This window comes from Corvus moneduloides, chromosome 19 (genome assembly GCF_009650955.1).
Source record: "Corvus moneduloides isolate bCorMon1 chromosome 19, bCorMon1.pri, whole genome shotgun sequence".
Taxonomy (NCBI): Eukaryota; Metazoa; Chordata; class Aves; order Passeriformes; family Corvidae; genus Corvus; species Corvus moneduloides.
The window spans coordinates 7,370,000-7,386,400 of NC_045494.1; the positions used below are offsets into that span (position 1 = coordinate 7,370,000).

At 50.3% G+C, this 16,401-nt stretch overlaps 1 protein-coding gene across 2 annotated transcripts; it reads left to right on the plus strand.

Annotated features, from left to right (window-relative positions):
• Positions 1-8,708: 8,708 nt before the first annotated feature.
• LOC116453690 (melanin-concentrating hormone receptor 1-like) lies at positions 8,709-15,398 on the plus strand. 2 transcript variants are annotated; one of them, XM_032129392.1, is made up of 2 exons: positions 8,709-9,067; positions 12,312-15,398. In XM_032129392.1, exons 1-2 carry the CDS (start codon positions 9,010-9,012, stop codon positions 13,358-13,360), a joined length of 1,107 nt encoding a protein of 368 aa, XP_031985283.1. In that variant the 5' UTR covers positions 8,709-9,009; the 3' UTR covers positions 13,361-15,398. The 2 variants fall into 2 exon arrangements, with proteins under 2 accessions (XP_031985283.1, XP_031985284.1); XM_032129393.1 differs by having other exon boundaries at positions 12,315-15,398.
• Positions 15,399-16,401: the final 1,003 nt, after the last annotated feature.

Consider the following 16,401-nt stretch of genomic DNA (forward strand, 5'->3'; position numbering starts at 1 on the left):
CGAGCCTCCCTGTGCTGACAGTCACTTCTTTCTGGTCTTGTGCCTTTCTTTGCTCTCCGTCTCCCTTGCTTAGTCCCTCACTCAGGAAATTAAAGATAATCCTCCCCTTTTTTGCAGCCGGATTCCCTGTTTAACATTCGCTGCGTGTGCTTGCACTGATTCAAAACGGGATTAGACTTTCTGTTGCTTTGATGTCAGTTGGGCTTTGCACTTAAGGCAGAGGGAGGAAAGAAAATGTCTGTTAACAAACCTCTTGGATTCCACCCATCCACTTGCATCCATCCTGGAAATGAAGGTCAGGCACATTTACCTGCAGAAACTGAGCCCCCTTCCAGGACTGACGTGGGGGGAATAACCCAACGTGCAACTGCAGCACTGCACTCCCTGCGCTGGGCCTTATTCTCTGGAAACACCCAAATTTCGCCCTGGCTCCGTTATCATCCAGCTGCGTGGAGGCTGAATGGCCCCCATGAGGAAGGAGGGGTCATTAATCATCAGAAAACCACAACTCGTTGGCTGTCAGTGGATATTGCAACCTCCAGCTGCCGTGCAGCAGGGAGCGCGTGGGCCACCGGCATCGCTCCAACGGATCGGGGCTCGGGGCTGCCTGCCGGGAATACCCCAAGCTGCTCATTTCTGAGGGGGAAGCAGGTGCTGCAGGGTGGCTGTGCTGGAAATCCATATCCTGCTCCCTGCGGTGTGACATTTGTGCAATGGCATAGTCCATAACTTTCCAGGGCATTGCCCTCTGCTTCCTTGGGCCTGAACTTCTCCCCCTTTGGAAGATGAGGATTTGGAGTTGTTCTCACTGCTGGTCCTTCCAACACCAGTCTGAAGCAGATGAAGAACGTTTTTCTCATGTTGCCTGAAAACATCGTGCTTTGCTTCCAAGACACCACTCCTCGAATCTGTGATGTCCAAAGTGATGTCCAAAGCAGCACAGGTCAGAGCTGGAACAGGATCTCGCACCAGAAGAGAGCCTTTCACAAGGGATTCTGCAGAGCCATGGCCAGGGCTGGGATGTGACAGTGGGTCCTATTCCTGCTTATCCAGGACAGCCCTTTCCCACAGTTTCCTGAGCCTCGCAGGTGGTTTCTGCTGCCTGATGCTCCTTCTCCATTCCCACCAGAGCTTCCCTTCACAGGCAGCTGGATCTCCTCTGGCTAACAGGCAGATCTGGGGGCTGCATAACTGGAGATGTTTGGATGTCCCTGAAACCATCCCAGGACCTTCTGCAGGTTGTTCAGAAGAGCAGCTCCATGGATGAGCACAATCCACCTGTGACCAGAACCGTCCTCACAGCCCTGAGCCCCTGGAGAGGCACAGCCAGTGCCTGTGGAGCAGAACTGGGGACACACCTAGGCACTCCTGGGGCTCTGGCAGCTGTAATCTCTGTCACCCGCACCTCACTGCTGTGCTGCAGCCCTGACTGGCACTGCCACCACATCGGGCTTCCTCCAGGATTGCCCAGGGACTCGGGACGTGCCTCTGCCAACAGCACAGTGTCTAATCCATTTTGCCTGGTGCACACTCACAGACTTGATTAATGTCTGCAATGAGCTCCATCCATCATCGGGGAGTAAAGGAGATTAACTCTGCAGCATGCCTGCCTCGCGTTGATCCCATTCTCCAGGCCTCCTGATTAATGGCGAGGCCGCCTTATCTGCCAGGCCAGGAAACACGAATATCCGGGTTGCCTGGGGATGGGGGAAGCTCTGGGAGCTTGGGAGCAGACGGGGCAGTGCCGGCACAGCCACAGCACGCTCTGCCATCGGGGCCATGCTGCTGCACCTCTGCTTCCCACACTGCCAGCTCTGCTCTCCGTTCCTATTGATCCCTTCATTCCCATTGCTCCCTCTCTCCCTTCCTCCTGGCCCTTCCCAGCCATGCTAACAGGGATGATTGGAAGGAGAGCAGCAATTGGAGTGCTGATGCATCCGTGCAGGAATGCAGTACTGAAAACCAGAGTCTGGGGCTCCATTTTCCCTCGATGGGTCAGCAGGGAAGATGTCATTCCCTATCCATAGAGGGAATTCGGATGAGCTGATTTGGAGGCCTGGAATAACCCAGGCAAATCCCCCTCTGGGGCTGGGGGCGAGGCTGCAGCTGACCAGCGCTGCGCAGAGCGGCCGCTCGGCCGAGCTCTTCCCGGGAGGACACGCGTGTAAAGTGGATGCAGGGAATTAGTGGTGCCATCTGGATGGGTTCCAGCTCCTGCCCCTGGCTCGCTGCTGATGCTTCATTAACAGCTCCCTCCTTTCAGCTCCGTCTCCTTGGCTTCTGCTGTGATCAGCTGGGCTGGAGTTTTGTTGTCTTGGGCTTTTTCCAAGTGGAAATTATTTCTCATTTCTTTTAACAATCAGGACACAGAGAAAGAGACAGGAGAGGAAGGAATTTCTAGGAGATGAAAGGGCAGGATTAAGGACACGGCTTTCACTTTGTTATCCCTCTAGTGCAGCTAAGAAATTCCTTTCAGAAGAAGGCTTTAATTAACTATGTTTTTCTGATGGGAATAAATCCTGGACCTAGAGATAGGTCTGGCTGCTTGGGTCTGCTGACAACCCCAGCTGCAACCTCAGCAGCCCAGATTCGTACACACACACACGGTCTTATACAAAACTCAGCACATTTAAAATGGCTTTACAAAGGCATTGACTGTCACCCAAGTCTGGAAAATAAGGAACAGAGGAAAAAACCCCAGGCATCAGAAGGCCACTGTGCACAGTGCCAGTGGAAAGACGATCTGAATGCGCTGAACCACGGGGCTGTGGTGGCTCAAGATGTGGGAAGGGGCCTTTTGCACAGAGGAATAACCCAGAGCAGGAGGCAGTAGAAATATCTCTGTTGCCTTCTAGACCAACAACCCTTCTCACACAGCAGGAAAAATCAGGGGGGGAGAGGAGAGAAAGACACCCAGTGGCAAACTGGGACATTTAGAAAGCGTCACAGTGATGTATCCGCATCCTCCACTGCCGCAAAACCCTCCAGGAGCTGAGTCAATCAAAAATAACATTTGGGGCTGATTTTTATCCAGATGAACTCCCTCCAAATATTTTAAGGCAACCAGCAAAATGGACAGCTTCTGCTTGGTTAACCCTTCTCCTGGAACCTGCACTGTTTCTGAAAGAAAGCACCATTGGAGAAAACATTTTTTCTGTGAGCTTGACCTGCAAAACTGAACGTGGTACCAGGTCTGTTCATCCCCAGCATCACCCTGGTCACCTCCCTGTGCCCTAACTCTATCCTGACTCACTCGGTGTTTCTGCAGATCAACTTTCTATGTAGATCTGGACATGAAAGATGAAGAACCCACACAGGTTTCCAGAGGAAGCCTCGCCCCTGGTTTACACAACAACAGTAACTCCTGCCAGGGAAACATCACAGCAGGTCCCTCTGAGAATTGCATTTACCTTTTTCTGAGCCACGTTAAACAGGGAGCTCACACTGAACCCACATCTTGCTCCTCTCCCATCTTTCCAACTAATGAACTCCCAGCTGATAACAAATGCTGGCTGCTGTTGCTGGAGCATCCACCTCTGCTCTCAGTGTTCAACAGCCCAAGAGGCAAAGCGCTTTACCAATTATTGTTTTCATAAATGTGCATCATTTTACTTTTTCATTATCATTTTAAAAGGTTCCCACCTCTTCCACTGCCCTGAGCAACTGCCTCCGAGCCCAGCAGATGCCTCCGAGCCCAGCAGTGGCAAAGGGAACATGTGGTTGGTTTTCCTGGGGGGAAGCAGAGAGGAAAGGAACATCTGGCTGCTCCAGCGACCCAGTTGCTGAGGTGAGCAGAGCTTTTCCTGGCGCCTGCAGGTCCATGTCAGGAGGGTTTCCCATCCCATGCTACCACTGCTAACAGCCCCCTCAACACAAGGCTTTGGTCTCACTTGGGATTTTATTCCCTATTCATTTTACAGGTTTTGTGCTTGTCCACATCTTCTGCAAACTAAAAATTTCCTGTAACATGATGCATCAAATGTTTTACTGGACTTCATGTAGATTCAATGCACCACAGCTCAAAAATCAACTATTACTTCTTTCTTCCCACCCCTGCTCCTTCGCAGAACCAGGCAGCAGGATTGCAGTCTCTGGTTATAAAACACCACTTTTTTATTAGCTGTCATAAATCCTTACACTTGGATTTGCAATTTCATGTGACAGCTCTTTCCAGACACCGAATGGAGTTTATCTCGTTTCCCTGACTTGAACCTCTCAGGATTTTCCCTTTTGCTTCATCTTGGATCTGTAATTTCCATTTCCAAGCTTAACAACCTGCTAATTCTCATTGAAAAGAAGGACGGCATAGCACTCATTTTGGGTTGGGCAGACACCTACTCTTGGTCATCAACCCCCCACATCAATCCTCCTGCTCTGCCTCCTCTTGAGCTCCATGAACAGTTATCCACAAGCCACAGATCCGAGCCAAAACTTTTTCCCCCCCAGTTCAGACTCACGAGGAATTCAGGTTATGGCTGCCTCCTCCTTGTGCTAATGCCTGTTCTTGTAAAAGGGAATCAGTGACTAACAACAAATACTAACCCTGAGGCAGGATTTGTCTCCCTGAGGGCTCCTGGCTGTTCCTGTCCAACGTCAAGATGTGCTGGCAGCTTGTTATCCCCGACAAGGGGATGTCCCCGTTGTACCAAGCACACATCCACATCCCTGACCTCAGCACATCGGCTGACCTGGCCCTGGAGCCCACCAGCTCCTCACAGGGCAAATCCTGCTTAGCCCCTTGTTATTTTTGGCTGTGCCTTTGTCTCTGGGATCCTCTAACCTTTAGCAATGAAAACGAAACCACAGAAGGTGCTGCCCTGGCCTTTGGCTCACTGAGAGCAGTGGGATGGGCAGAGGCTGAGGGCTAAAACCTCAAATTAGCAGCGTGAGACTGGAATGAGCCAGGCAGCTCGGACCTGTCATTTCAAGGGCAGGAACCTGTGGGGAGAGAGGAGGTCATCATCTGGTTTCAGATAAATGCCCACTTCGTGCTAATTAGTTAGAAACCCAGCACAGATAACAGGAGAGCTTAGATGACCATTTAGCTGAAGCATTCCTGTAAAGCCACATGTGGCTATGGAGCAGCTGAGAAAGGGAATTCACCTGCTGCTTTCATTAGAGATGCTCATGTCTAAGAGAAAGCAGAGCCTGGGAGTTGGGAAATCAGGAGTTTGCTCATGGCTCAGGCTCCTTGCTCATTAATACCAGCTCGGGGCAGAACTGGATCACACAGTAGCACTGACCTAAATCACGTCAGGCACCAACACAACATCAGCTTCTTTCCAACCGACTAGACCATACATACAGCTGTGCACACCTGGATCAATGACAGCAGCACCTGAGTCACCACCAAGCTGCCTTCACAAACCTCCTCCTCCAGCCATTTTGAGTTTTCTGTGTTAAGGTTTTTCTTTCAATCAGATCATCACATTCAGTACACATCCCTCTGTGAAGATACAAAAGTTGTGCTGAGATAGACATTGCAGGAAGATGGATAAGGTGCTGCCTAAGCCAGGGCTGTTGTAGAGAGAATTGCTGTCAATTTCTGACCTCAAGCTCAGCATGTGGCTTTAGGGAAATTATTTAAGTTTGCTATCACTTCTCATCTACTGGGAAGGAAAACGTAATGTGGCAAAGACCTGCTTTCCAGAATTAAGGGAGGTAAAATGGGACAGCAGTTGGAAGCTACTTTACCACTCTTGCTGTAAAGAAGGGAGACTGACATGCAGCTGTCAAAGACAGCACTCAGCCAGTATGGGGGGTTGATGCACCATGTCTAACACATCCTGAGTGAGATCATCCCTATCCCTAAAGCCACTACAAGGACAAAACTTCACCCATTAGGCTCCTTGATCAATATAATCACAGACAAAGAGCTAAGCAATAAAAATGCAGAGGCCCATTCTGTATGACTGGAGTCGAGAGCAAGGAGAGCAGTGAGGTCGCAGGGAGGATTTGCAACTTGGCTCTTAGTGAAGGCCCTTCTCTCCAGAGTGCGAATCAGAGCAGCAGCCAGGTGCTAAATAAATATTTAGCAAATGAGAAAGTCTCCATTTAATGAGAAATTATTTGGTGAAACCAGCTGGGGAAATGGTTTCAGTAGCACGGTAACAGAAGCTGGCGCTGCTCTCTGCCCCACGGGATGCTGTGGTTCCACTTGTGTTGCGTAAGTTAGGATCTCCAGCTGGGACAGGCACAGGAAATATAACTCATTACTGAAATGCAAGAGCCTTTCAGGGTTAAACCACTTTTAGATCAGCCAGATTCATTCCCTGGTTGCAGAATTTGCCTAGCAGCAGCTTTGGATGATTACTATCTTTCTTCATAAGAGCGACGCTGCAGACAGGATGGTCTAAGTGTAGTGGCGATGCCAAGTTTGTAGGAAGAAGAAATTTTTCTTTCTTTTATGTTCAAGGGCTGAGCTTCATTTCCTCACTTTTATCTACATCATTAGGCTGTCGAGATGGCAGTTCCCTGCCTAAACGTTAATTACTATATCTCTCTTTTAAGGGGTGTTTTCAAGGGGTTAGTGCCTCCATCTTCCTTGTAATTACATGCAGTGGGTTAGTACAACTCATTGGCTATATCCCACGGTCCCTTGAGAGCTCATCCCCGCTGCAGTTTCCAGCAGATGAACACTCACAGAACCAGTCCTTCAGAGAGCTGCTGTCTTCAAGCGTTCAGCCAGATAATGAGCCGATTACTGTGCCTGCTCCCGCTGCCGACGGCGAGCTCTGTGCACAGACAGGCTGCGCATCACCAGTTGCTGCAGTTAATATTCCTCCCTTCTCTCTATCCCTTCGACTCGGCAAAACTCTGTACAACCAGTCCCTCCCCAGGGCAAGAACTTCCACAGATTATTGACAGAGCAAAAAAAGGGAAAACCAAATCTTGTCAAAGCCTGAGTATAAAAGCCCAGTAATGAAACAGTGACACAGCTGTGGTGGTGAGGGAAATCTCAGATGCTGAGCATGGCTTTGTCATGTCGGCTGTGACACGTGTGCATCAGGGGCAGAGCTGCTGTGGGGTTTTATGCCTCTACAGCTGAGAAGAAGGAATTACAGCTTCCTCGTGTGAGGCGTTTCTAAGTGAACAGCAATGGTTGAGATCGAAAATTAAAAATAAAGTTGTGCTTTGGAACAACTGCTACATTTAAATGTCAGATTCTTTCCTTGAAAGCTATAAGATAGCTCCTTCCTCTCCAGGGAAAGTGAGTAGGAGCTTGCTATGCAGGGAAAATGTTTGGAATAGCATCTGCCTACCAGTTTCCCATGCAAACACTCCTAATCCATACTTCAAGCCTGGATAAAGCTAAATTACCTGAAGGCAGTCTCTGCAGAGGACAGCACCCTGTACACAACACTCCATCACCCGCACGCAAACCACTGCTTGCTTTGCAGCAGAAACCCCAGACAGGCGAACACTAACTTTCACCCAAGATGTAAAGGAAAGAGTTTTTAAAGAAAATATTAGCTGGGAAACACCACTTTTTCACAAGCTGTACATGTTCAAAACTTAGATACCGCAGATACCTGCCACGAAAAAAAACTCCTGGGCAAATCACTGACTGAGGCGACTCCAGAGACTCAGCAAAAACCTTACAGCAGAGCAGACAGATTGGCCTCAGCCTGTGTCTGGTTTCTAAGAGCTGTGATGCCAGGGCAAAATGTGCTCCAGGTTTCTGTCTGCTGCTGGTCCACTAGAGGACAACCTAATAATGATGAACTCCTTTGGGTTACACAAAAATGGCCCATACTGAAAATGCTGCTGCCAAATCTGGCTGACAGCCCATGCTGGGATCGCTGCTCTGTGTGTGCTGGGCCTCCTTTTTAATGGTACAGATTGATTCCTACAGACTTATGAAGCTCCAAAAAATGCCTCCTACAGTTGATGCCAGCCTTTGCAACTACAGAGAGAAAGAGACAGAAGCGAGGGAGATTTCCAGACAGACATATGCAGTTTTTACAAAGCAAATCAAGTCCCCTACACTGTGCTCTGCCACAGAGAAAACCCTGCCTGTTGCTGCCAGATTTCCCACAGTCTTCTGACATGATATCATGTCTTTTCAGTGCAGGAAGTGCTCTGAGGTACAGAATGATCTGTTTGCCTTGGTAACATGTGATTTATCAAATCATAATGGAGGAACCTATCTCAGGTATAAACAGTGGCCAAGACCACAACAAAATCAGCACATCAGCTCAAAGCCACAGAAAAGAACAGGCTACTGCTCTGGCAAGGCAAAGAAAAAGAGTAAAACAGCTTCTCAAAACCCGAGGGAGTCCTTGCTTAATATTTTTAAGGCAAATAGAAGATGAATAAAATCTGAGCTAGCAGTAGAGCTAATTTCTGGAGCTAGGAAGCAAATGAGCTGTGGCAAGAAGCAGAACAGCAGAAAACAGCAGAGAATTAATTGCAAGTGAAGTGTCTCAGGTTAGAATTGAAGTTAGAGGGGTCAGAGTGTCAAAGCAACAGTTTCCAGTGGGTAATTTGCTTCCTTTACATTCCTCAGTCCCACCGGGGCTGTGCCTGTGACTCGGGGATGAAAAGTGCATGTGTCTGTAAAGAGAGAAAAATACACACCGAAGGCAGATCAGAGCTACCTAAAAGGCAAAAATCTGATACTCCTCCCGACGCCGGCGAGCGCAGGCTGGCTGTGACCGGGAGGGCGCAGATCCAGCCATCCCCTCGGGCTGCGATGTGAAGGGGCACTGCCCAGCCCCCCGTCGGCCCCGCTCCATCCCCTCCCACCGGCGGCGGCGAGGGATGCTCGCCCCCGGCGTGTCTGCCCGAGTCAGCTGCTCTTGATGTCAGAACTTGCTCCGGGCTCGGCGGGGCGGCAGCGGAACCGAGCGCAGCCGGGGCTCAGCCGCTGCTCGCCGGCTGCGGGAGCGCTCCTTCCTCCCGCATCCCGCCGGGAAAGCGCGGGGGCCCAGCCCATCCCATCCCACCGCGGAGCCGCCGAGGCAACTTGCCCAACTTTTTCCGTCCCTGCTGCCGGCACTCGCTGCCATGGCCCCCGGCAACTCTTCCCGCAACTTCTCGGCGCCGGAGGCTCGGAACGGCTCAGGTGAGCGGGGCTGCGCGGGCCGGGCGCTCAGCGGGGCTGGGGGCGATGGAGGAGGGGGATGATGGGGGGCTGAGGCGCGGACCCCCCGCACCCCACCCTGGCCGTGCCGCCTTCAGCACCCGCGGGCGGACAGCGCCGGGCGGGACGGGCTGAGGCCCCCGGGGTGCGGGACCCTCTCGGGCACCGCACAGCGCTCGGACAGAGCCCGGCCCCGCCGCTGGCCACGGCGGCTCGGAGCCAGCCGCTACCTGTTGGCTGCCAGGCAGCAGAACTCCAGCAGCCCGCAGGTCCTGGCTGCTGGGAAGGGAGGAACCAGCCCGGCTAGACAGGGAGGGAAGCGAAGAGAAGATGAGATAGGGCTGGAGAGGGATGCAGAGATCCTCGCCAGTCTCCCGTTTTCTCCACGCTGCCCTGCTTTCAAATCGATAGTTTAGGGTCAGGCAGGCCAGTTGTCAGTGGTGAAAGTTAGTGAAACTCTTCAGCAGAGGGTGGTTTATACGTGGTCTTTGACTCTGCACCAGCAGAGTCCTTTAGAAACCAAAAATGTGCCTTAGGTACTTCCTTCTGAAATGCAGTGAAGATGAAGTCTCTTACGTATCAGTGCATGGCTTAGAACTACAACCACCTTAGAGAAAAAAAAATTAGCCCAGCCCTCATTCAGTTCACATCGTGCAGCCACTTTGGGACTTTAAGAAAAGCTATCAGGGCAGCCACAGCAAGGACAAATCAATGCCTGAAGTAGCTGCTTCAATACAAAATATATTCACTTGGATATGCACAAAAGCAGCACTGAAAATTCAGATTCAATGATGTCTCAAGATGAAAGAGACTTTAGAACAGAGAGAACTTTTGAGCATTTGATAGTTGTGCTCTTCTGACACCAGCCTATAAAACACACATGAACTACAGCTTCAAATTAGCACAGCTGATAATTCTTGAAAGCCCTGCTTGTACAGACACCATCAGCAGGACAGATGCCACAGCACTGCACAGGCCACCTCTCACGCAAAGCCTCTGGCCATGCACACATCCTGCTTTGAGGCCAGCCAAGCTCATCCCAAATGTTACGGAGTCACCATGAGCACTGTATCGATTATACGGCAGGAAAAAGACATTTTGTCCCAGTTTCCAGCTAACCATGTGCCATTTGTGTTTCACTCAAACAGTCCTTTCCCACCACACTCATAAAGTTTGTGGTTAAAAGAAAGGAGATCAGAACTCATACAGCTACATGCAGAACAGCAGGACCAGAGTCATCACCTTCAGCATTGAGGAGGTGTGAGATCTGTTTGGGTGCTCAAGGGATGCACAGGTTGGATGCTTGAGAGTGTCAGGTTTCAACAGGGTGCTGATGGCCGTAGGTTTTCTACTAAAAATCATAACAGGGGACATTTCCTTGCATTAATGAGTCACCAGGAGGAACAGGAACCACTTAAACCCCCACACATGGTCTGGACAAGGCTATGTCATCAGCTAAGCCTGACTTCCACCTTCAGACCCCGGCCAGTTCTCCTGTGCCTCACTGGCTGCTTTCTGACACCTGCAGAGAGGCTTCCCAATAAAGTGGTGCAGCAACTGCTTTACTGTGTTCTGTCATTGGCTTTGGACTTGTTCACGCCTAAGCTGGCTGCTTCCTAATGCCAGAAGGACTGAGCCAGTGGCAGCTCATCATGGCCCACTTTTAAGAGCACTGAAATACAGCACACACATTTCCAGCCACAGGCCAGCAGTGTAGCCCCAGCTATCTTGCCAACTCCATCAAACTTCTCTGTCACACCGAAGTAAATGTGGAGAAGTTTGTACTCAAGAATTTGAGAGGTCAAAGTCAGCAAGTACCACTTCAGCACACAGACACCGCTTTGGCAAAGACCACACCTGTAAGTATCTGTTATTTCACTTAATCTCATTTTCAAGATTTCCCTAGGTTCTGTTGGAGGAGGCTTCCCCTCTTCTGCTGCTAAGGGGATCCAATTGCTCAGCGACTGAAAGCATTTCCAATTAACAGCACATTGAATCATCTGCAATTCAGTGAAAGGCAGCCTAGGCTGCAGGGCTGTCACACACAGTCCTTGTAACAGCCACATAAATAACTCACACAAAACCTTTTCCTAGAAAAAACCCCGCCAGGTCCCATAGGAGAGGAGTAATGAGATGAAATGAGATTTGCCTCAGCTAAGAAGGGCTATTTTAGACTCCAGCACACGGGAACCCTGCAGAACAGAGAGCGTCACCATCACTTCAACACCACCTCCCATGCCCAAGAGCTTGTGGCTTCAAAATGTGATTTTACAGCCAGGTGAGGGACAAGGCCAATGTGAATTTGGTTATGTTTGGGCCTCTCACCCCAAAGAGGGACAGTCAAGCATTGGCATGGATAAGCTAAGTGTTATCAGGCAAGAATTTTGCCTTGGAAATCCACCCACATCCAGAACTCAAAGAGAGCAGCTTTAAGCTGTTTTTCTCCTAGGACAATCCCTGTTGAAGGGCTCCTCTGAAACACACTCCCAATCCCTGTCTGGCCACACACTTGGATTTCTTTGTAGGAAAGAAACTAGAGAAAGGGAGAGAGGCAGGGAAGGAAGACGGAAAGGAGAACGTTCTCTGGCCTGACCTTGACAAGAGAACAGGGGGACAGCCAGGGCACAGTCCTAGATCTCATGATACAGATGAGCATGAGCTGTCTGCCTGCATGGTCAATGAACTCTGTGTCTCATACCATACAACAGATAAACTACCCAACAGATGAACTGAAGCTTTCTGACAGCAGCTTGAGCATTGACTTTATCCAGATTTTGGCACCCACAGAAAGGTTTTACTTCTCCACTGTGTGAAGCACCAGCTGCCTCACCCACTCCCCTCAAAAACAGCTAAAAACACTTCACTCCATGGAATAAAAGTTACTCTCAACTCTGTCAGGTGCTGGTGAATACAGAGACATGCCAGCCAGAGGTTAGTCCTTCAAGAAAGGGCTGGGGAGCTGCAGAGCAGGACAGAAGCACATCAGGAGAGCTGAGGAAAGATGCCTACACATGGCTAGGTTTGGGTGGCGTACTGCATACACTGAGGCAGAGAAGGAAGTGCCAAATCCCCAGTGCAGCCTCTCCAAGTGCTACAAAGGGTATTAAAAATCATCCCAAGCTATGTCTTTCATGGGGATGGGTCCACCTGCAGTACAGGACAAGCACACAGAGTTGTAAAGAGGTTATCTCTGGGTTGCACTCACTGCCTTGCTTTGTTTTGGCAGTAGCAGAGAAGCCAGCACCACACACCAACGTGATCATGCCCAGTCTCTTCAGCATCATCTGCTTCCTGGGCATCGTGGGGAACCTCATTGTGATCTACACTATCGTCAAGAAGAAGAAGCTGAGATGCAAACAGACCGTGCCTGATATTTTCATCTTCAACCTCTCCATCGTGGACCTCCTCTTCCTCTTGGGCATGCCCTTTCTCATCCACCAGCTCTTAGGCAACGGCTCGTGGTACTTTGGAGCTCCCCTGTGCACCATCATCACCGCCCTGGACACAAACAGCCAGATCACCAGCACCAACATCCTCACAGTGATGACACTGGACCGTTACCTGGCCACCGTCCACCCCCTCAAATCCACCTACGTTCGGACGCCGTGTGTTGCGGCCCTCGTCATCTGCCTGGTGTGGCTCCTGTCCTTCCTGACCATCATTCCCGTGTGGATGTACGCAGGCCTCATGCCCCTGGAGGACGGGACTGTGCGCTGTGCTCTCCTGCTGCCCAACCCAGAGACTGACATCTACTGGTTCACCCTCTACCAGTTCATGCTGGCCTTTGCTGTGCCCTTGGTCATCATCTGCGTGGTCTATTTTAAGATCCTCCAGCACATGGCCACCACCGTGGTGCCACTGCCCCAGAGGAGTCTCCGGGTGCGTACGAAGAAGGTCACCCGCATGGCAGTCGCCATCTGTTCTGCCTTCTTTATTTGCTGGGCTCCCTTCTACATCCTCCAGCTGGTTCACCTGGGCATCGACACCCCATCCATGGCCTTCTTTTATGCCTACAACTTTGCCATTAGCTTGGGCTACGCCAACAGCTGCCTCAACCCCTTCCTCTACATCGCCCTCAGCGAGACCTTCAAGCGCCAGTTCCTGGTGGCCATTCGCCCTGCCAAAGAGCCCTGTCGCAACAGCAGCTCTGCCAACAACAACAGCATGACAGAGGCCAGTGTGTGCCTGAAGCTGGCGCCAGAATCCACCCAGCAGACTCAGTTTCTGGAGGACTTCTCCCCACGCTCGCTGCCAGTGACTGTAGCTGTTCACTAGGGCACTCTGAAGGGAGGGCAGCAGAAAGCCTTTGGATCTGTGAGTTGATGGAGGAGCAGCAGCTGCAGGCAGGTCTTAGAGAAGCCTGTGGACTACAAACTTCCAGCTCCAAAAGTCCAGGTGCCTCTCTTCCACTGCTCTGCTCCTGCTCTGCTCCCAGCCTATGAGATGTTCTGTGCTGCTGCTTTTCATCCGGGACAGGAGGACTCTGCCACCACTGGGCCCCCAGAGAGGATGAATGGAAAAGAGAGTAAGGACAACAAGTGGATTTCCAGGGGGAATATTCACCCTGGAAGAGTAAAACCTCTATCAACACTGCCCAACAATTCCTCACCTCTTGTCCCGACCAGGGTTCCTAAGCAGCTTGTCAACATAGAGCTTCTTCATTCAAAACTTGAACCTTTGAACCACAATACCATATTTATTTTTTTTATAAGTAGTCTGCAGACTTTGCTGGCTGTGCTGATGTCCTAGAAGCACACAGCAGAGAGATCCTGGGGACAGAAGTCTCACCCAGCCCTGTTGCTTGGCCTTTCAGTCTGGCCCCATCTGCCTCCAATGCACTGTATTGTTTGGCAACCAAAACATTTCAAGAACTGGCTCATTTTGATGCTAATCCTAAATATTTCAGGCAAAATCAGACACATAATAATCACACTGCTTCAAGGGACTGCAAAGAATTCTCAAAACTACTGCTGCTGACACCAGCGTTGTGGCTTTTCATGCCAATGAGCAGATTTTCACAGTGCTAGTTCTTCATGTTGCTCTTGTGCCTCACAGTCTGCATGGCCATTGGGGAACCCCCGGCAGAGGGTTTTAAACAGGACTAAAAATCACAATGTGCAGAGATCTGTGGAGCAAGAAGCTGTGGAAAAGCAGCTCAGGGGAAGCAGAGTTGCTTATGCAGCTTCCTCAAAAATAACAAATGCTTTACACAAAGTTAAAAGAGGGAAAATTAAATGTCTGCGTGTTGTATATGCGGCTTTAACAGTTGGAGGTTAGGAAATAACTCTGCTCATTATAAAGTAGAGAAAAGACAGCAGAGATCAGCTCAAAGCGGGGATTACACCGACAGCCTGTGCCAGGCTCCGCAGGGACCACGCAGGCATTGTTCAACACTTTGTCAGACATGGAGGGACTGGTTACTGTCGATGGATTTAATTTAAAGAACTAAAAACATCAAACAATCCAAAGGAATTTGTTATACCACGCTTACGGTTTCACGCCACCAGCCACCCACGATATGCCCAGAACAGAATTTCACCCTTACTCAGCTCCAAAGCAAAATCGTGTCAGCTGCACAGGATGTCCTAAGCCACACACACTTACAGGTGCACCTAATGCACCCACACCACACTTGTCAGCATATTTAAGTACAGCCAGTACTTCAACCTACACCCTGTAGAGAGCACACAGCCATTCGCTCACCTCTGGCGATCAAAGCAGTCAGGTGTGCAGCACCTTTGACACCATCAGATGCAGCACGTTGCTTTCTGAGTCATTGAACAAACCTCAGGACAGGGTCTCTGTATTTTCTTCCAGGCTCTGTCAAAACCAGCCCATCCACACCGTGACTGAGGGTATCTCATGGATTTTCCGCCTGCGTTTCCCTGACCAACAAAGCCAGACACCTGTGGAGCTTTCAAGCTTTATGGCTCGAAAATCTTTGCCCCGTTTTAACTGCCAGGAATTTTCACCTGCTGTTTTTCATGGAGCTGCTTTGCTCTTTGGCCAGTACTCTCCCTGAAGGGCTCGGATGGAGCGAAGGTCGAGGAGGATGTGTGCTGTGCCAGCCAGACTTGCCCTCGGGACAAGGGAAGCTATTGTGCTACCTTTCTCCCATGAGGCAGAGAAGGAAAGAACTGGCACACTTTTCTGGGAAAGGAGGTGGTAATGACTGGGTGGGTGTTTCTTCCTCTAGTGCCAGCCGTAAGGAAAGTATGAGAAGTGAAAACAGACTGAGCTATCGGGGCTCTCTTGGAGAGCAGTGTATTGAAGATATTATCTTGCTTACACAGTAAAGCTGTTAATGGTTGAATGAGTCTGTTCTCATCTGAAGTGAGTCAATCTGGCCCAGTGTGGCCAAGCCATGTGCTAAAAACCACAGGGGCAAGTGGGCCAACCAAGAAGGGAGGCCACCCCAGCACCAGCTGGTGCAGCACTCCAAAGGGGTTTTGTGGGGCAGACCTTTCCCAGATCTCATCACACTGAAGTCAACACACCAGTCCAACACCAACCACAACATGGGCACCTTCCCAGCTTGAAGCCCTCTAGATCTCATCTGTGTGAGGTGGAAAGCCATACTGGAGAGACTGGTCCCAACACCAGGGACAGGGTTTCCCATATAGCCAGTGTCCCAGCAGAAGCATGTGCCCCTTCCCACCACCCTGTAAAAGCTCATGGTTTCCATTCCCTCATGTTCCTCCTGCCTGTCCTGAAGGGGCTTCCTTGTCCAAATATTTAAACACTGACTGTGGGGTCCTTCCCTTTCCATGTACATCCATAAAAGCGTGACAAATACTCCTTGGGAAGACAAGGATGAGGATGCCTGTGTGTGTATGGAGAGGCTGGGAAGAGAGGCACAGACAGGAAGCAAACTAGCAAAGAACACAGCCAACATAAAACTTTTGTCAGCTTCCCAAAATCACCCCAAAGCACAGGGCAAGACGAACAAAAGCCTCTTCTTAGAAGCAAACCTATTGATCAAATGCCTTCAGAGGTGTCACCCTACCTAGAGGATAAGGCAAGGCCTTTCAGGAGCTAAACAGTGTCTGTGCACCTTGGTGTGACCTACTCCAAACATCCTATACCTTTTCCAACTTTTTCAGAGCTGGCTTTGTTCAGTCAGCGAGTCCATCAACATTCTGGTTTGTGTTCAGCTTTACCTCTTTGTCTCTCTGCTCTTTGTATTTATTATGGGATCTCCTGTCTCAGTGCCTTGGTTACCAACGGCAGAGCCTGAATAAAGGGAATTGCAAAGTAGGGAAGGGCACAGCTACTCATGCAGGGATAGGGAGCCTGGAGAGCTGCGAGGGCTGCCC